The sequence below is a fragment of the Dendrobates tinctorius genome, unplaced genomic scaffold (genome assembly GCF_039654945.1).
Source record: "Dendrobates tinctorius isolate UK_male_01 unplaced genomic scaffold, ASM3965494v1 ptg000314l, whole genome shotgun sequence".
NCBI classification, from domain to species: Eukaryota; Metazoa; Chordata; class Amphibia; order Anura; family Dendrobatidae; genus Dendrobates; species Dendrobates tinctorius.
In genome coordinates, this window is record NW_027361981.1 from 1243616 (window position 1) to 1265594 (window position 21979).

Below are 21979 nucleotides of genomic sequence, written 5' to 3' on the forward strand. Positions count from 1 at the left end.
ACTCCCAAAGTTGCAATCTTCCGCTGAGTTGGTGCCCCTGTTTTTACAACAGGTGGTTCGGTTACACGGGATTCCTGAGAACATTGTGTCCGATAGAGGGGTCCAGTTTGTTTCCAGATTCTGGAAAGCCTTTTGTGCCAATCTGGGAATTCAGTTATCCTTCTCCTCCGCGTTTCATCCCCAGACCAATGAGCAGACTGAGAGAACAAACCAGACCCTGGAGTCTTATTTAAGATGTTTTATATCTGCTGATCAAGATGATTAGGTCTCATTTTTGCCCTTGGCCGAATTTGCGCTGAACAATAGAGCTAGTTCTGCCACTCTGATGTCACCCTTTTTCTGTAATTTTGGGTTTCATCCTCGATTCTCTTCAGGGCAAGTGGAATCTTCGTCCTGCCCAGGTGTGGACACTGTGGTTGTGAGAATGCAGCAGATATGGGACCAAGTGGTGGATAAGTTGTCACTCTCTCAGGAAAAGGCTCAGCGTTTTTCCAGCCGGCGTAGGACCATTGGTCCCCAGTTTAAAGTGGGTGATATGGTTTGGCTGTCGTCTAAGAATATTCCTATGAAGGTTGCATCTCCAAAATTTAAGCCAAGATTTATTGGACCTTATAAGATTTTGGAGATTCTTAATCCTGTTTCTTTTCGATTGGCTCTTCCAGTTATGTTCAAAATCCATAACGTATTTCACAAGTCACTGTTGAGGAGGTTTGTTGAGCCAGTAGTTCCTGTGGCGGCACCTCCTGATCCTGTATTGGTTAAAGGCAATGTGGAATATGAGGTAGAGAAAATATTGGATTCTCGTTTGGTTAGACGGAGACTCCAGTATTTGGTCAAATGGAAGGGTTATGGCCAGGAAGATAATTCTTGGGTCTCTGCCTCTGATATTCATGCCAATAAATTGGTTCGTGCTTTTCACCGGGCCCATCCTTATCAGCCTGGTGGCATGGATGAGGGTTCGGTGACCCCTCCTCAAGGGGGGGGGGGTACTGTCATGAACTCATTTTCTGCTCCACCAGTTGAGAGTTCCCCTTCCGTTCTCCCTCTGGTAGTGACAGGAGGTAGTGCGGTTGGTTTAAGTGGTAGTGATTGCCACCTGATGAGGAAGATAACGATTGGATCTCTGGAGTATCAGACTGGATATAAGACAGCCGACGCCCTATCCGGGTGCTGGTGAGTCAGTCTGCTTCTCAGGTCCTGGACTTCAGCTCTCTTCCAGTCTTCTCAAGTTAAGTTTGTTTTTTACTATTGTTCACACTTGCGCTTGTTGGTCAATTCAGTTTTTTGTTTAATCAGCCTGCCCCTGCTGGGGCTATGCTGAAATTCCACTCCTATTAATCAGTATTTGCCAATCTGCTTTTTGTCCCTTATTAGATTGGCCACTTTTTTGCTCTGTCTCAGAATATTTCAGAGTGCTGATATAGGTTTAGAAGTCTAGTGACTTCAGGGTCAATTTTGCTATCAGAAGTGTTGGACAATATTTTTGTAGTTTTTTTTTTGGCAGATTGCAGACAGTGTCTTTCCTTTCCTTTTTAGTTAGCCGGGCCCCATTATTTGCTCAGCCTATTTTCCTGCCTTTGTTGGTATTTTCATCTTGTTTCACCGTCAATACATGTGGGGGCTGTCTTTCCTTTGGGGTTTGCTCTGGGGCAGTTAGTTTGCCTCTTTTCCTGCTTTAGGCTTATGTAGTTATTCGGATGTGACGAAGCGTCTAGGACCAACGTAGGAACACTCCACGACTGCTGCTAGTTGTGCGGTTAAGATCAGGGATCTGCAATCAGCATAGTTACCAACTTCTCTGGTTTTCTGAGACTTATCTTGTTGTCTTTTTTTCTTCCTCGGTTTCCCATTCATAACAAGAGTGCACTTCCAGTATGATAGGGACATTGTTTGGTGTGATTAATAGTGAAGGTTTATATGTGTAGGGGTTTGCTAGCTGGAGGACATGTGGAAAGAATTCACAGCAGTGTAAGGCCAAGTTCACATGACCGTATATTCAATTAGAGCGCTGTCAGTGTAAAAATGGAGAGAACGCAGACTAATGTTGATAAATATGCGAATCTGCACGTGAAATTAAAAAAAAAGTCATGGTATTTACTAGCTTCCTCTGTGTGCTGGATGAGACTGGCCCACATGGAAACGCCCCATATGTAGATATACAGTACTGCTTAGCCATACCGCGAGACTCGGGAGGAACGAAGCGCTATTTGCCTCCTGGAGCGCAGATTTTCATACAATATTTTCCCGAATTCCATTTACAGAGACACTAAGTGCTAAAGGAGCAGAATCCACATTTTGGAAATTATACCACGTTGGGAATTTATCTACAGATGTCGTGATGATTTTGACTCCATGTGTGTTTTCCACAAATAAAAAGAAGTGGATGTTGTGGAGTGAAAATTGCAAACTGCAGTTGTAGTCCCAAGTACCCAGTCCCAAGTACGTGGCAGTCCTAAGTACATGCCAGGGCCCAGTTCATACTTCTGGAGACACGCACCTGTAAATTAGGCGGGCTCTCAGCTACAGAAATGCCAAACATGTGTGCACTAAATGTGATTTAGGCACACTGGGACTCAGAAACGAGGGGGGCATTTGGATTTGGGAGCGCAGAATTTGATGAATTTCTTTTGAGGGTCGAGGAGCCATTTTGCTGTTTTAGAACCTTTGTGCTACCAGTAACGTGGAAGCCCCATATATTTCCATTGACAGATGACAGAGCTGAGTTGGGGCATTTTTTGCAGATGGAGTTGAAGCTTATGTTAGGAACATTTCACATAATGTTTGGGATCACATTTATCTGGCACTCTACGCTGAGCACTTACATCGGTGTTTCCACCTAGCACGCCTAAATAGACAGATACTGCCGATGCCGGATCACAGGTCCGATGGCGTTCCACAGTGTCTCAATTTACCTTATTATAGGGAATCTTCCGCCAGGGATTCTGTCTGAATCACATATTTCATAGACATACACAGAAACTCCGGTGGAAGCGCTCAGAATAGACTGCAGGATAAATGGAGCTGAGCCTTACTGCGATCTTTGAGGCAGTATGAAAAAAATCAACAGCATGTGAAGAATTGGTTTTATTTATTTTTTACACCGTTCCTCATGCGGTATAAGTGATTAGACGACTTTATTCTTTGGGTCGGTGCGATTACGATACCAGATTTATATCAGGTTTTTAGGTTTAGCTGCTGTCACACACTAAAAGACTCTTTTTTTTTTTTTTTTTTTTTTTGCAAAAACTCAGCCCTATTTTGAGAGCTATAATTTTCCATATTTCGCCTGACAGTCACGTGAGGGATTGTTTTTGGTGGGATGAGTGGACGTTTTTATTGGTACCATTTTTGGGCATGACATCTTTTGACTGCTTTCGGTTCCGATTTTTGGGAAGCAGAATAAACAATAACTAGTAATTGAGGAATTGTTTTGGAGGTTTTTTTATGCCGTTCTGCGTGAGGTAAAATTGATAAGGCAGATTTATTCTTCAAGTCAGTACGATTACAGTGATACCACATTTATATTTTTTTTTATGTTTCATCACTTTTACATAATTTTTATAGAAATTTTTTTAAAAATTTTGCATCGATTTAATCTGAGAGTTATAACTTTTCTATTTTTCCGCTGACTGAGCTGTATGACTGCTTCTTTTTTGGAAGGACAAGACGATGTTTTCAGCTATTCCATATTTATTTACTTACATTTCGTATATTTATTTAGTCTTTTTGATTGTGTTTTATGCCACTTTTTGTTCTGCCATTTTATAGGGCGGGGCATTCTGGACACGGCAATACCAAATATGTTTACCTTTTTTTTTTTTTTTTTCATAAAAATTTTATTTATGGGTACAATATATTTTTTTAAAATATGATTACAACTTTTTATTACTTAGTCCCACTATGGGACTTAGAATTTCAGCACTCTGATCACAGTTATAAATCAAGTTTTAACAAATTCTTGATGAAAACATAACACCATTGGTAAACAAAGCTGAAGTTGAAAAGAGGATGGCTTCTACAAATGGATAATGATCCTAAGCACACGTCAAAATCCACAATAGATGACCTCAAAAGATGCAAGCTGGAGGTTTTACAATGGTCCTCACAGTCCCCTGATCAGATCAATGAACATCAAGTGGCTAGACCTCAGAATAGCAGAGCATGAAAGACTACCAGGAATCTCACAGAGCTGGAAGAATTTTCCAAGGAAGAATGGATGAAAATCCCTCAAACAAAAATTGAAAAACTCTTGTCTGGCTACAAAAAGCTTTTACAAGCTGTGATACTTTCAAAAGAGGGTATTACTTGATACTAACCATGCAAGTTGCCCAAACTTTTGCATTGGCCCATTTTCCTTTGTATAAATTTTTTAAACGTAAAAGATGAAATTTTTTTGTCTAAAATACAAAGTAAATGTGTCATCTTTAACTTTTGGCCTTTTAGTGATCATTTCATCTTCAACTTGTTTAACTGATCACAACAATAATTTTGATTAGGGGTGCCCAAAGTTTTACATGCCACTGTATATAAAAGTGGACCGCACATGCATGTAGATGACAAATGAGGGAAAAAAAATCCAAGTTTTCTGGATGAACACTCTTGAGAACTTAGTCTTAGATGGAACTATTCACATGAGGGTTTTTCTGCTTCCTGTGCCTTTTACTTTTCCCCATGCCATCAACACTTAGCTGCTGTACGTGGGAAAATGTAATAAATTTTTTTGTATATATTCTGAGTGTGGAATGACCCTATTATGCGGGGATAACGTAGAAAAATACTTATTTACCACCATGGTACATCAAATCATGTTCCTGCTGTTTTGGGCTATTCTGAATTAAACCCAAGTCTCCACAAGGAGCCTGATTTGTTGTGAGACATTACCTTTAGTTTGTCATGTGAGGTGTATGGTGCTTCTGGTGCATATATTCTGAAGATGTCAGCCAAACAGCAGGCCACGAGAAGGCGGACATCTTTATTTGGATTCCTGAGGAAGAATTCAGATGAAAGGTGCAAGGCTAAAGGGAGATATTGCTGTTTTTCATCCTCTGAATCCTGGTCCATATCCATAAACGTTTTAACCACCATCTGAGGAAAAAAAAGCAAAACAAAATAAGTATATGAAGAAATCAGATCGACATATGCGAAAAACGCACCATTCCTAAACTACGTATTGGTGCCTCGCATGAGGTATAAAGCCACATTTCAGCACCATTTTATTATTTACAATTAGAAATAATCTAGATAAAAAGCAAAGTAACCCCATAAATGTATCACACAGATTAACTAGCACTGCTCTGGAGGTGTACTATAATCCAGAGCCTCATTCATAATTCTATAGGCTTCATCCATTATGGTTTGCTGCCTCCTTAAAGGGAAGGTGCCGCAATTTTATATAATTTGCAAAAAAATAGTAAGTTACAAAACATGTTGTTTCAGCAAATGTTGTACTAACCAGGATTTATGGTTTGTTTGTAATAATGTTTTCATGTAGCCACTGGGCGCTGACATCTTGATTTGCAGATCTGTGGAGGACTCATACAGTCTGCAAATATGGCCGTCCCTGCACATAGGAAACTGCGGTTGGCTTCCGACCGCACATTGCAGCCTCAGTAGCAGAGAACTGGGCACGCCCCTGTGGGCTGCACCATTCACTGCTGTAGGTGTGGCTGGGCGCCATTTTACTGTAGCCCAGTGCTATCTGCTGAGCTCCACTTACCCTCTATCACAGGACCACTTGTGGCATAACGGGTCCTGTGTTGTGAGGAGAGGCTGAAGAAAAGGAGAAGGTGGTCAGCAGAGGAGAGAAGCGCTCACTGGAGCCGGAGGATGGAGAGTGGTGAGTGCGGGTGACTTTCATCTATGCTCCTCCGTACTGCTTACTCCAGGCTCAGCCCTGTGCTTCCTGCTCCAGCGTCCTCCTGCTCTGTCTCCGCCTCCTCACTCACAGCCCCAGTGATCTCCGGTAATCTGACACCTTTGCTTTTATGGCTGTCTGAGGAGGACAGTGACTTATACAGCCCATAGTCTTGTGTATAATTGGGGGGGGCTGGAAGTTTCACCAGTGTGGGCATATCTGTAATACTGTCTGCCGAGCCGTGTATCTAATCCTCTCCTGTGTGATACTGCCTGCTGAGCCGTGCATCTAATCCTCTTCTGTGTGATACTGCCTGCTGAGCCGTGTATCTAACCCTATCCTGTGTGATACTGCCTGCTGAGCCGTGTATCTAATCCTCTCCTGTGTGATACTGCCTGCTGAGCCGTGTATCTAATCCTCTTCTGTGTGATACTGCCTGCTGAGCCGTGCATCTAATCCTCTTCTGTGTGATACTGCCTGCTGAGCCGTGCATCTAATCCTCTTCTGTGTGATACTGCCTGCTGAGCCGTGTATCTAATCCTCTCCTGTGTGATACTGCCTGCTGAGCCGTGTATCTAACCCTATCCTGTGTGATACTGCCTGCTGAGCCGTGTATCTAATCCTCTCCTGTGTGATACTGACTGCTGAGCCGTGTATCTAATCCTCTCCTGTGTGATACTGACTGCTGAGCCGTGTATGTAATCCTATCCTGTGTGATACTGACTGCTGAGCCGTGTATCTAATCCTATCCTGTGTGATACTGTATTCTGAGCCGTGTATCTAATCCTCTCCTGTGTGATGCTGCCTCCTGAGCCGTGTATCTAATCCTATCCCGTGTGATACTGCTCTCCTGAAATACTCTGTGCTGCTGTCACTCTGCTCCCAGAATCCTTGCTGCCTGCCATCCTCGGTGACCGAAGACCCCATTCTTCTCCTCAGATCCCGTCCTGGCGATGTGTGAAACCGAGGGGACAGGGGCCTGATGTATGGTGGAAGGAGCAGGGCGACAGCAGCACAGAGTATTTCAGGAGAGCAGTGTGCTGGTCTGTGGGGGGCGCCCTGTTCGGTGCCAGGGATTGTACAAAGAGCGCTGTGTTTTATTCACATGGATGGACCGTCTGCTTGTCTGCTCCACAGAAATCCAGGAAACATGTCTGCTGATTGATGGCCTGTTCTGATCCAGACTTTACATGCAAAGAGAGTCAGTAACTTTGCAAGCCCCATCAAAATGGCTGCTCACTGTGTCTATAGATGTCATAGGTTTTTGTGCCAGATTTCAGTAGCTGCTCCCCCTAGTGTTAACAAGTGGAAATGCCAAACTTTTTAAAATTATTTTTCATATTTTGCAAAATTAAAAACAAACGATAATATTTTTTAAGAAAATGTAAACATTAATTCTTTACATTTTTTCAATTGCTGAAAAAAATTTTTTGGGATGGCACCTTCCCTTTAAGTGCACATCGATAGTGTCCTTATTAATTATAAGCACAGTGGACTGATGCTTGAGGAGCTACACCTGGCATTACACACCAGTATGGGACCAGCCGAACATCCCCTGTATATGTGGGGGACTGACTGCCCTAACAAAAGGATCGGGCAGCTGGACTTTATCATGTCCGATCCTCTTGTTTTCAAAGACGCCTAGCTGTGGCCTACTCAACTCTCCGTATTAAGCCCATCTTGGCATGCATGTCTATAGGGTGTCCACGAAGTATCGTTTCTCCTTGCGGAGATTGACATGCTAAGCATGCCAAGATGAGGAGACTTAAGGCCCTTTTACATTTAGCGATGCACCAGCGATCCAACCAGCGATACGACCCGGTCAGGATCGCTGGTGCATCGCTAAATGATCGCTAGTGAGCTTTCATACAGAAAGATCTCACAGCGATGCAGCAGCGACGCAGCGCACGATACTCACCTTTCACACACAGCGATCCTGCGTCCTCCCGCCCGCCTCCACGCGTCGCTGGACGTCACAGCAGGAAGCGCCCGACGAGAAATGGAGCCGGACATTCTCGCGCGATCAGCGATGAGCAGCGGGGGAGCCGGTCGCTGGTAAGTATCACACATAGCGATATCGCTAGCAATATCGCTATAACGTCACAAAACCAGTGACGTTTTAGCGATATTGCTAGCGATATTGCTTAGTGTAAAACCCCCTTTAAAGCCGCAATGCTCCTCTTGGAAATATGCAAATTGCCTCTTCAGAGAGGAAGAAGACTAAAACTCTATTGCCACCTATTGGAAGTAGCAATCCTAAACATCAATGTTGACCCTGTGTATAGGGTGGCACAGTAATGGGCAGACACACATCTACTGTATCCAAGTAGATGAGTAGCCCAACTCTCTTATAGCAGTCAAGGAGCCAAGCTAAACTGGAAGGGTATGTTCATGAGTTCCAATTTTTGCAGCTTTTTTTCTGCATAAAAACAGAGGTGGTAGCAGAAAAAAACATGTGCTTTGTTGCGCTTTTCACTCATTCATATTAATGGGTGAAAAGCGGTGCACAAATACTGTAGAAATATGGCGAGTCTTGGCAAAAACGCAATATGTCAGGAAATACACAGAAACAAGGAGTGTATGCATGATTTCAGAAATAGCTATACTGGTAAAGTAAAATGCCACGTGTGAACATACCCAAAGATGGGTGATGATAAACACTTTCGCACGGTTTGACAAACCCAGAGACTGTGAATAAGGAAATATTCAAGAATCGGGCTAAAGTGATGAACGCAGTGATTCTCTCTGCATGTACCAACAATTGTTGGTACAATCACACACGTGAATTGCCTAATTAACGGTAATGGGACATTGTTCAGGCCTAGTGTGGTCCCACCTACACATGTACACTTTGTGTGACTAGGCCCTTAGTCATAGCCTGCCATTATCTGACACATCTGCAGCTGTGTACGGTCATTTATAATAGCGCCAACATATACCGCTATCCATACCTCCTCATCTCTCGCTGTCCCCACTGGGGCTCGCAATCTAAGCTACCTATCAGTATGTCTGCAGTATGGGAAGAAACCCATACAAACGGGGGAGAACGTACCAAGTCCAAGCCGATGTAATGGATGAATTTACAACAAAAATAAAACTATTTACTATTATTAGCCAACCGAGCTTTGAAACATGTCCTGAGCAAACAAGGTTCTGAATCAATTATTTGTTAAAGGCAAAGTGCACCCCATGTGTGAGAGGAAATATTCTTCACATCAGGTGTCAGACACACAGAAAATCAATTGTCCAAGTAACGCAAGCATCAAAGATGAGCGAGTGCCGCGGCCATGCGTATGGCAGGCATACTACTACAGTGACATGAGAGATGGCGATTTTGCTCCCTATATGGATATGTAATAAATGAAGGTTATGTAAATTCTCAAGGTACAGCTCTTAAAAGGGTGGCCACTACTCAGACAACCCTTCTCAAATACTATATTCCCCAATGTTAAATAAAAACTCCATATACTCACTCCTCGCCCATATTGCAATGCCACATGAAAGATGAGCGAACGTGCTTGGATAACGTGTTGTTCGGCATGCTCAGGTGCTATCAGAGTGAGTATCTCGGGCGTGCCCAAATAATATGTTTGAGTCCCTGCGGCTGCATGATTTGTGGCTGTGGACAGCCTGAACACATGCAGGGACTCGAACATATTATTCGAGCACGCCCGAGATACTCTGATAACAGGTTACCCCAGCATGTTCACTCATCTCTACACATTAACACTGCAGTCAGTGGCACTGATTACTATGCCACTTGAGCCGTGCAGTCAATGTCATGCAGATATCTATCTACATGGACAAATACAAAATAATAAAATGCTTTCAATCTTCACACTGGTCATTAGGCCTAACACTAGACTCACACCTCCTGTTAAGTTCAGCCATATAGACAGACTGCAAAAGGAGAAGCTGTGCTGTGATCTGGGTATAGGTAATCATGTAGGGAGGAAACGAGCTGTGACATCGCCTACTGTGGATGATGGATCCTGTGTCCTCTACAATACGAGTGTGGACCGTGAAGTCCAAATCAAAACCAAACATCCATATAGGCATACATGAGGCTTATCAGATCAGGAGACCCATGGACAGCCCAGACATCGACATCTAGTCTGACCGGGTTTCACATGCATCTGAATTCGGCTTAGAGGCCAGTGTGAAAATGAGGTTTCTGATCTACTTTCTATGATCTACTTTCTGATTAAATGGTTTTTTTTGTTTTGCTTTTTTTAAATATAGAAAAAAATATATATTTAGTTTTTTTTATTTAGCATAAAAACCTAATGTCTTTTTCTGAAGATATATTCACTTTAAGGTCACTGAATGTCGTACATCAGATGCCTTGTTGTGGACAAATCATCTGTTATCACTTTATACAAATGGCCTTTTCCAGGCTATGGGAGGATGGTGCCTGGAAGATAACACTGCCTCCAGAGATTATTTGACATGGAGGGGAGTTACCAGTGAGACAAGCAACTTACACAGAACAGGAGAAATTAACTTTGTCTTCTTGTAAACACATTTTTGCTTCTCTAAGCTCTGCTGTACTGTAACAATACTGCAGCCCTGTCTGCCTGTGAGCTGGAATCTGAGAGGAACCTGCAGATGGGTCAGGTATAATCACACACAGCTCTGCAGTGAGATCAGAAGAGCAGAGAGTGGCCATCACACATCACACTGATAACACTGGAGACCATTACACATCACACTGGTAACCCTCTTCATGTAAAATGATCTCTTCCAGGCACCATCCTCCCCGACGCCTGGAGGAGTTCACTTATATAAAGTGATAAAAGATGATTTATCTAAAACAAGACATATGATATAAGGCACACAGGTATCGCTCAAATCATCCGTCTATAAAATATACTGCATGCCCATGTTACAAGCTTAGATAGGTCAAAAGTAATGTCAGATCCCCTTTAAGTCTGTGACCCCACCCCTCCCCCGAAACCATTTCATAACATGGCTTATAGTAGACTTCAGTGCAGGAGAAATAAATCTGATCTAATGTATTTGAATATTTGAACAATAATAATTTAAAGAAGAACAGAAAGCTGTAATGCACCACTCCAGGTTTTTTTTTCAACGCTGGAGTGGTGCTACAAATTTAGGTGTTCCCCCACTATACTTACCAGCCACCGCTCCAGTTCAGCGCCATCTTGTGACCGCAACTACTGACTGAGAGGAAATCAGAGGTAGCAGTCACAAGTCTCAGTGTTAATCAATGAGAGAAATCAAAACACTGGAGCTTTAATGACAAGATGTGAATAGATCTGACACTTTCTGAACAGCAAGAAGGTAAGTGAGACGCCACTGACTGAAAATGCTGTGGTTTAGGTATCGATTTAACTAAACCTTAGATGCGAAGTAACCAGCTGCTTATGAGGCTGGCGTCTGATCTCATCATTACTACAAAGTCAAAGGAAAATAATACTTAGGTTTTTGGATTCATGGGCGGGTTATACATTTTTGGGGAAAATCCTTTAACAACTGCCAATACGCATTAAAACAGCCACCGCTAAGGGGCCTTATTCCCTCTTCGCCTTTTCAAATGGCAATCGGGAATAATTCAATAGCGCCCCCCAGAGTCCGAAAATCTCCAGAGGGTCAGCTACCAAGGGCTGCCGACATTCAGGAGAACACGATCAGGGCCTGCTTTTCCAGCAAAGAAAAAAAGGTTGTCTGTTATAAAAAATATTCCTCTCTTCCTATCATGCTATAACATGCCAGAGGAGAGAGAAATTATGCCCCCAAATCCCCCCTAGGTACTTCTCCCATCCCCCTTCCCTCCGCATGAAAAAAATGGAAGATGCATGTGCAGTGTGCTCGCTGAGATCTGCTGACCGTGACCCGGTAACAGCAGATATTTTTTCTATTGGTTCCGGACTGTCATTTCATTTCCTTCATTCTTTGCCATTAGGGTTAGGCTTGGGGTCTTTGGCACAAGTTAAAAAATAAATAAATAAATAAATAATGATAATGATATGACAACTAGTGTTTTATCCAGGAGTATAGTCAGCAGTTTGCACCAAAAGGTACTACAGAGAATTTGATAACATTAGGTCATCATATAGAATATGTCGTCATTAGTATTGAGCACAAGTGCTCGGGTATGCACCAAGCACCACAGGTGCTAGAGTGACCTGCTTCCGTCCCTGCCCCGCAAGTTGCATGGCTGTTAGACACCAAAAAAAAAATGTGAGGATTGCCTGCCATACACGGACAATCCCTGCATGCTTTCTTAGGTGTAACAGGCACAAAACATGTGGCCGTGGGGATTTGAGCATGTCACTGTGGAATCCACGATACTCTGTGCATACCGGAGCACCCTAGGCAAACTCGAGTAACAAGTACTTGCCCTTAACATTAACCCATTTGGGACAAAGCCTGTTTTCACTTTAATGACCGGGCCAATTTTTACAATTCTGACCACTGTCACTTTATGAGGTAATAACTCTGAAACACGTTAACAGATCCCGGTGATTCTGACTTTGTCTTCTCGTGACATAGTAACATAGTTTTGAAGGCTGAAGGAAAACCTTATGTCCATCTAGTTCAGCCTATTTTTAGTGCAGCTGTTCTGCACTGTTGATCCTGGGGAAGGCAAAAAAAACCCACAGAGTAGAAGCCAATTTTCTCCATAGGGAAAAAAAATTCCTTCCCCTAAGCTGGGTCAACCATCTACCTATAATATTATGTTATTCGTAACCTTCTATACTGTTACTCACAAGAAAAGCATCCATTCCTTTCTTAAATTCATTCAGTGAGTTGGCCATCACCACTTCCTCAGGAAGAGAATTCCGGAGCCTCACTGCTCTTACCGTGAAGAACCCTCTTCTATGCTGGTGCAGAAATTGTCTTTCCTCCAAACGAAGAGAATGCCCCCTTGTTCTTGTCACAGTCCTTGGTACAAACAGTTCATTGGAGAGATCTCTGTATTGCCCTCTGATATACTTGTACATATATATTAGGTCTCCCCTAAGTCTTCTCATTTCTAGTGTAAATAGACCTAATTTTGATAACCTTTCTGGGTATTGTAGTGAACCAACTCCATTTATCATTTTAGTAGCCCGCCTTTGAACCCTTTCAAGTTCAGTAATGTCTTTCTTGAGCACCGGCGTCCAAAATTGCACACAATACTCCAAGTGTGGTCTGACGAGTGATTTGTACAGAGGGAGAATTATGTTTTCATCTCGTGTCCCCAGACATATTGTACTTTATGATAGGGGTAAAATTTCTTCAATATGACTTGCGTTTATTTGTGAAAAAATGGAAATTGGGTGAATAATAAGAGTCATATTGCACAAAATAGTTAACAACATTTCTACTTTACTTCAGCCCAGTTTTGGAACTAAGTTTTATTTTTTGTTAGGAAGTTATAAGGGTTAAAAGTTCACCAGCAATTTCTTATTTTTTCAACAAATTTTACAAGACTTTTTTTTTTTTTTTTTCTAGGGACCTCCTTCACATTTGAAGTCACTTTGAAGGGTCTATATGAAAGAAAATACCCACAAATGACACCAATCTAAAAACTGCACCCCTCAAGGTGCTCAAAACCACATTCAAGTTTATTAACCCTTCAGGTGCTCTCAGCAGGCGCTCACAAGCCACCTTACCTGCAGGACCCTGCGGCTATCTTGGTGCGGGGGGTTTTCATGGAGACCATCAGGACATTGCGATTGCATGCTTCTCTATGCTGCTGTGACTACTGACAGTGGCATCAGAGGGGTTAAATGCCCACGATCAGTGTTAGCACCGATCGTGGGTGATGCTGCGGGGTGTCAGCTGTCACATACAGCTGACAGACGCATGCTCAGCATGAATGCCGCGCAATTGTGCTGCCATACTAGTACTGCTCCGGGCACAATTGCATCTCCCACAGAGCACTACTAGTATGGCGGAGGTAGCGAAGGGGTTAATGATGACATTCTATATGACGACCTAATGTTATCAAATTCTGTGTAGTACCTTTGGATTCAAAATGCTCCCTGTACCCTGGATAAAATCCTTGAAGGGTGTGGTTTCCAAAATGGGGTCATTTGTGTGTTTGGGATGGGGTGGTTCTGCTGTTTAGGCACCTTAGGAGTCCTGCAAAGGAGACCTGTCACCTGCAATCTATTTCAGCCAACTGGTGTTCAAAACTTGAAATGGTGCTCCTTCCATTCCGAGCCTGCCGTTTGTCCAAACAGAACTTTTTGATTACATGTGGGTATCACTGCGCTCAGGGCTGAGGAGTCAGTGTCCAATTTTAAGGAGTTGATATAAAATGGACCGACGCCAAAAATATACAATTAATTGGGTACAGTAATACAACGCAGGATGTGTAGTAAATGTTTTCATAAGAATTTGGGAAAGTTATGAAGTGTCCTATAGATGTTTGTCTTGTTCCTGATCTAAGGATCTCAGCTTTTAGTTGAGACGAATCTGTGCTGCACTTTATGTACATGCTCAGTAGTGACCAGTACTGTGGAGTCATAGATGAGATGAATCTGCGCTGCACTTTATGCACATGCTCAGTAGTGACCAATGCTGTGGAGTCAGATAAGAGATGAATCTGTGCTGCACTTTATGTACATGCTCAGTAGTGACCAGTGCTGTGGGGTCATAGATGAGATGAATCTGCGCTGCACTTTATGCACATGCTCAGTAGTGACCAATGCTGTGGAGTCAGAGATGAGATGAATCTGCGCTGCACTTTATGCACATGCTCAGTAGTGACCAGTGCTGTGGAGTCAGAGATGAGATGAATCTGTGCTGCACTTTATGCACATGCTCAGTAGTGACCAGTGCTGTGGAGATGTAGATGAGATGAATCTGTGCTGCACTTTATGTACATGCTCAGAAGTGACCAGTGCTGTGGGGTCATAGATGAGATGAATCTGTGCTGCACTTTATATACATGCTCAGTAGTGACCAGTGCTGTGGGGTCATAGATGAGATGAATCTGTGCTGCACTTTATGCACATGCTCAGTAGTGACCAGTGCTGTGGAGTCAGAGATGAGATGAATCTGTGCTGCACTTTATGCACATGCTCAGTAGTGACCAGTGCTGTGGAGATGTAGATGAGATGAATCTGTGCTGCACTTTATATACATGCTCAGAAGTGACCAGTGCTGTGGGGTCATAGATGAGATGAATCTGTGCTGCACTTTATATACATGCTCAGTAGTGACCAGTGCAGTGGAGTCGTAGATGAGATGAATCTGTGCTGCACTTTATGCACATGCTCAGTAGCAGGGTGGATTTGATTTAAATCTAACTGATTTAAATCACGATTTAAATCACTAGTCAGTAAGGCTTGATTTAAATCAGTGATTTAAATCAAAGTTTCTACCTAAACTAGTTCTTGCTACTTTAACATGCAAGTAGATGAAGATTTTTAGAATCACTTTTTATATTACTTTTTTCTCCCCAGTTTAATGGGTTAATCATTCATATTTGGACACCACTGTTCTGTTGTACTTAGGAAGGAGAAAAATAATCCTGACCTTAATAACAATTTAAATAGATTTATTCAACTGAAACAATAACAACATTACAGCACAAGTTATTTGCTTAAACATCCATGTTTGTTAACTAATTTGGCTAAACAAAACATATATATATTCTAAGAAACTTAGACCAGCCCAGCCGACACATGAAAAACTTAAATACTACTGTCCCTGCTGTCCTCTGTAGCTCACTTGTCGTCATCTTCATCATCATCTTCTTCTTTGTTCCTATTCATAATCTGGAAAAGAAAAACAAGCTTTCCTGCTTTATTGGGTCCCAACCGATTTCTCAATTTAGAATGAATGAGTCCAAAGGAAGAGAATATTCTTTCAACGCCTGCAGAAGAAGCTACTGCTGTTAAAAGTGAAATCATTACTTGAACAGTCTCTAAATCCAAGCGCTTAAGTGACTTCCACCAGTTTACTGGTGTGACCTTCCTTAAAATATCTTCAGCAAACATATATTTCTTGAATGGTTCCCCCTTAGCTCTGAAGTTTATTATAGTTGGCATTAAAGATGGATGATTGCTGGATACCCATGTCATAGCTAACTCCTCTTCCTCAGCACTTAGGTTTTGACCCTGATATTGGATATTGACAATATTTGCCAAAAAATGAGCTGGAGTCAGTGCTTGTCCCATTCGTTTGTTTACTGCTTGTAATTTAATTCTGTCCATGTGTAGTTCTGTTTTTAAGTGTTCACTCAGTTCCTTCCAAATTTCAACAGCATCCGCAATAAAACAGCTATTTTTCTGTATTTTGTTTAAAGCTTGAGAGATGGGTTTCAGGAAGCTCAGCATATGTTCAACATTTCTCTTAAGCCCAATGTTGAGGATTTTGGCCGTGACAGTGCCATCTATTTTATCTCGATTTTCTTCACAAAGTGTCATCAGAATAAGCCAGTTTTTGATATACTGCTCAAAACAGTCCACCACAGAGTTCCATCTAACATCTTGTGGGAGCGTTAGCTTGGTTCCACCCATCCTTTTCAGAGCTGCTGCAGCAAAATGATTATTACGGAAGTATTTAGCAATTTCAACAACATTAGCCTTTATTTCTGGAACACTTAAGTCTTTGGCTAAGAGGTGCAGCAAATGAGCACTGCAACCATATGTTATTAGCAGCTTTGTATTCCCTCCCTGCTCTTCTAAATCTCTTCTCATCTTGGATACGTTTGCAGCATTGTCAGTGACCAAACTGCGTACTAGACATTTGAATTTTTGTTCACATGTCGTTATAGCTTTTACTGCCACTTCTTGTAAGTATTCTGCTGTGTGTGCATTTCCTGACGTATCAGTTGTTTGTGCAAGGAAGACTTTACCTTCTTCTGTTGTTATACAAGCACATACAATAGGATCATTGTGGACATTACTCCACCCATCAATACTTAGGTTCACAATTTTACCCTCCAGAGCTGTTGCACATTGCTCCATTTCTCTGTCATACACTTGATCCAGCAGTTTCCCTGCAACATCAGCTCTGCTGGGTGGACTGTATCCTGGTCTCAGTGACTGAACCATATTAATGAAATGTGGGTTCTCAGTCAGACGGAAAGAAGAGTTCGTTGCATAAATAAACTGGGCAATTTTTTCATCAATCAACTCTTTTTCTAATCTGCTAGTTCTTATCACAAACCTATCTATGATGGTTCCAGGAGGTAAAGGTTTTTTCTCCTTTTGGGTGATGGTGATATGTGGCTGTGGGTGTCTGATGATGATGCTGCTGCTGCTGCTAATGAAGCACTACCCTGGATGGATAACTCTGAAACTGTAGAACAGGATGATGGTGATCTTGGAGGTGGATAGTTTCCAGAATCCATGAATTCCCCTAAACAAAAAAAGTCAATGCTGTTATTTTATTGTTTATTCAATTTCTGCTTATTGTACACAACACATCACTGCCCCTGCCCCAAAAGGAATATTTGTTTTTCTTCATAACTGTACCAAATGACAGTAACGTGCAGTAATAAGAAATATAATTTTTCTCACACATGACAGTTCAGTCTTTAGAAATAGGATTCAATAAAAATGTTTACCAACCTGAAGATCCTGCCTGTTCAGAAGTGTTTCTTTGGTCATCTTCATCACCGCACTTCTCATGATGTTGCCTCAGTCGCGCCACCAGGCCTTGCATCTCTTTGTTGCATCGTTTGCATTTTGCACGCATGCCTGCCTTACCGATAGGCGAAGGAGCTTCATTAAAATATTCCCAAACTGGGTCTCTTTTACGGCCTGCTGCCATTATAAGGAAAAAATGTAATAAACCTCAGATCGTACACACAAACAGATCCAGATTTGTCTGTCTGTGGCTATGCTGCAGTATTGTGCTCAAAGTTTCACTTTCATTTTCTTGTCTGCTTGCCCTTCCTCCTCCTCACACTTAGATTCACATTCTTCTTGTGTTGTGCAGATCTATTCCACTCCAAACAATCAGAAACATATTGTCTAACTTCTTGGACTTGGCACTGAAGGGGTTGATTCTGTATTCATAGGTTTGTAGAACAATAGGATTAAGGTCTTTTTCTCAACTCTGTTCATGTTGTAACATTTTTGCCGTGAAGAAGAGGCTGGGACCTCTGCGGAGTCAAATTCAGTTTTGAGAACTGCGTAAGTAAAGCAAGCATCTGTGATAATATAGGAGAGAAACTGCCCACTAATCCTACAGAAACCTCTGGAAGAGCATGGCATTGTGAATGTTACACATATACAGCCTTTATTCTACTGAGTTAAACAACTCAGCTTTATCTCATGATGGAAGAACCTTTGGATGGTAAAATATTTTCCTCAAAAAGCAGTTTATTGAAAAAAATCCGATTTAAATCAAAAAAATCTGATTTAAATAAAAAAAATCCGATTTAAATCAAAAAAATCCGATTTTTTTTTTATTTTTTTTTAAAAAAACATTGATTTTTATCCACCCTGCTCAGCAGTGACCAGTGCTGTGGGGTCGTAGATGAGATGAATCTGTGCTGCACTTTATGTACAAACTCAGTAGTGACCGATGCTGTGGAGTCGTAGATGAGATGAATCTGTGCTGCACTTTATGTACATGCTCAGAAGTGACCAGTGCTGTGGGGTCAGAGATGAGATGAATCTGTGCTGCACTTTATATACATGCTCAGTAGTGACCAGTGCTGTGGGGTCATAGATGAGATGAATCTGTGCTGCACTTTATGCACATGCTCAGTAGTGACCAGTGCTGTGGAGTCGTAGATGAGATGAATCTGTGCTGCACTTTATGCACATGCTCAGTAGTGACCAGTGCTGTGGAGTCGTAGATGAGATGAATCTGTGCTGCACTTTATGTACATGCTCAGTAGTGACCAGTGCTGTGGGGTCAGAAATTAGATGAATCTGTGCTGCACTTTATGTACATGCTCAGTAGTGACCAGTGCTGTGGAGTCATAGATGAGATGAATCTGTGCTGCACTTTATCTACATGCTCAGTAGTGACCAGTGCTGTGGGGTCAGAGATGAGATTAATCTGTGCTGCATTTTATATGCTCAGTAGTGACCAGTGCTGTTTCACAATTAAAGTCACAGAAAACAAAGTTACTATTATCACGGAGTTCAATATGTCATGAAAAAAGAATCTCAAAATCAGTGGGATCAGTTGAAGCGTTCCAGAGTTGCCACCACAAAGTGACACTTACTGGCCAGATTTCTAAAATTTGGCCTCGTCATGAAGGTGAAACAGGCTCTTCTCTTCAAAAAGGAAGGAAAATTTTTTTTCCAACAATGCAATTAAAATGAACGTTCAACGAAAGCTAGAAATAGCAGCCCTTATCCAGGCAGGCCGTCCCATGGAGTGAGGAGATCTCAATTCCCCTCCTCCACAGCTAACATCTCAGGTTTGCTGGCATTCTGATCAAACACAGCAGAGCTGGATCACGGGTGCAGTGTGACACAGGTCCTGTCTGTAAGGAGGAACACACTATGAGGAAGTCTGTGGCAATTACAGCAAGTAAATCTTACATTGTAAACTGCATCTAGATGAATTCTGCACATGTCATACACAAATGACAAGTATCTGAATGTACAAGGGCCCATTTACACATGGACATTCGATTGGGTACAAGCAAGCTGATCAGTGGTCAATTCAAATACACAGGCCGGCCACACTGCTACGCACACAGATCAGTCTATAAAGGGGTCATCGAGTCACAGAATAAAGATGATCTATGACTCATCCACAGACCTGTTGGACCCAGTCATCTTCATCCATCAGCTATTTGCATGATTACCCTCAATAAGGAGCTGATCCACAGACCTGCCAGACACACACTGAATGCAGCTGCGCTATGCAGGTCCACTCAACACATTTACATCCGACATGCACTGGAGCAAATAACGGATCGGCGGGTGTGCTTGGTCTCGGACCTCCACAAATCTCATGCTGACGACCTATATCAAGTATGCTGGAACCGGACAACCCCTTTAATACGATCATTCAGTGGACTTGGATCATTATGTTCTTGCTAGCACATCTTGTTTACTGTAAATAGGACGATGTGCTGCCGAGAACAATTAATTTTATCATCTCAGCAGAAGAAAAAGGATTTTGCTAGTTTGTCGGGTGCTTGCAAGCCACAATCGGGAAATGAACAAGATTGATCAGGAATGTTTGTACCCAATTATTGTCCTGTCTAAATAGACCTCTACTACCCCCTAGATACGCATATCACCATTTCTGATAAATTACAAGCACCCTAAAATAGACCTCTTAAAGCTGAAGATTATAGAGGAGTAGTTACTGCCTACTGAAAGGAACCAATAAAGGTAGGACAGGGTTTCTGCCAAAATCTTTGTATTCCTTGATTCAGCACTGCTATCCTGGCTTTGTGTTTGGCCCCCTAGCGCACCACCTCTTCTGTGCCAGGAGCATGTTGTCCGTGAGGCTGCGAGTAATAAGACATGCTGCAGCTGTGAAGTTCTTTCCACACTGTTTGCTGCGCTTTTACCATCTGCCCACATCTGTAGCATAGATGTACAATTAGACTTACACAGGCTAGACATGTTTCATCAGCCACACCTGGCGCAGGCACAGCATCGTCATCGGCTGAGGCTACAAGAAGACTTTGAGCTGTGACTTTCCAACTCTAAACACTGACGTGCAAGCAACTCAGTATCATCTTAAGACTCCAATATGCGTCACATATGCGGTGCATGTCGCTCAGTTGAAAAATCTTCAACAAGTGACAGATTTTGCTGTGGAAATGCAGCAGATTTAGAGCGCATTTCACCCTTCAACTCAGCAGAAATCGACATGCTTGCGACATAAAATCTGCAGCATGGATCAATTAACACTGTGGATTTTCTCTGCGTGTGGAAGAGCGTCATACAATGTCATTTACATTGCAGGCATTTTAATATGCTACAGATTTTCCTCCCAGATCCGCAGCATATCTGACCCATGAAGATTTACTGTAAGAGTTATGTTCCCATGTTTCTTTTTTTCCTGCAGCAAAAACCTGATCTATTGGCAGTGATAGGCTATGTGCACACGCCGAGTATATGTTTGCAAAAATTCCTACAAGGTTTCTGGATCTCTTGGCAGGAAAAACACTGAGGCAAAATGTGTGTTTTTGTTCAGCAATGAAGGCTTTATTGAGCTAAATAAAGATATTTTCAAAAAAGTTTTGATATGTAATGTCTTGGTTCAACACCACCTTTTTCATGCTGATTCAGTGGCATCAGGGTAACAGGATTAGGGCCTGGTGCCAGCAGCTGTCATTGACACCTATCCCTAGGTTTAGTAATGAAAAGTTGTCAGCCAAACATCCTCATTACTAAGCCGATAAGCACACATGCGCAAGCACACAGACACCAGCCTATGTACTAGCGTTAACAGAACGAACGTACATAGGCTGTAACCAAACAGCAATTGTTAATTTTAAAGAAAATAAATAAATGATTGCGTGGGCTCCCACGTAATTTTTTATTACCAGCAGAGGGAAAGCCGACCGCTGAGGGGTGATGTTAATATTGTGGGAAGGAGCCAATAGCCATAAAGGTTCCCAGGCTATTATTTTCAGCTCACAGCTGTTAGCTTAAGACTTTACTGGCTAGTTTACAGGGACACCCCAAAAAGGAAAATGACATAGGGTCCCCCCTATAAAACCTAACCAGCATAGGCTAGGCAGACAGCTGCCGACTGATATTATTAGCAAAGGAAGGGACTATGGATATTAGCCACCTCCCAGACTAAAAATATAACTCTCAGCCGCCCCAGAAAAGGCGCATATATAAGATGCACCAGATCTGACACTTAGCCTCGCTCTTCCCACTTGCCTTATAGAGGTTCATATTTTAGGGTTGATGTCACCTTTGTATTGTCAGGTGACATCAAGCCCACAGGTGGAGAAGCGTCTATTAGACCCCTATCCATTAGTAACCTCATAGTGATATTGTACAAAAAACACAGACACCCAGAATAAAGTTCTTTATTTGAAATAATGACAGACTCCTTTACTGAATCTTAATTCAACCATACTCACAGAACGCCTAGTCCACTGACCTCAATGTCTCACGCAACAAAAATAAAGTAAACCACAATAATCCTCACTTGTCCGCAGAGAAGATAATCCATAATGTTCCACGACAATCCTGATGACACACTGACAGGAGG

General features: G+C 42.3%; 1 protein-coding gene across 11 annotated transcripts in view; it reads right to left on the reverse strand.

Annotated features, from left to right (window-relative positions):
- The window catches only part of PDS5A (PDS5 cohesin associated factor A), a 219225-nt gene that overhangs the window by 149358 nt on the left and 47888 nt on the right, over positions 1-21979 (reverse strand). For all 11 annotated transcript variants that reach the window (XR_012227056.1, XR_012227057.1, XM_073561102.1 and 8 more), the window contains exon 3: positions 4882-5085. Coding sequence is in view for 9 of the 11 variants with exons in the window: in XM_073561102.1 (XP_073417203.1) it covers positions 4882-5085 (204 nt within the window). In the remaining 2 variants the exon portion in view is untranslated. The remainder of the gene's footprint in view (positions 1-4881; positions 5086-21979) is intronic.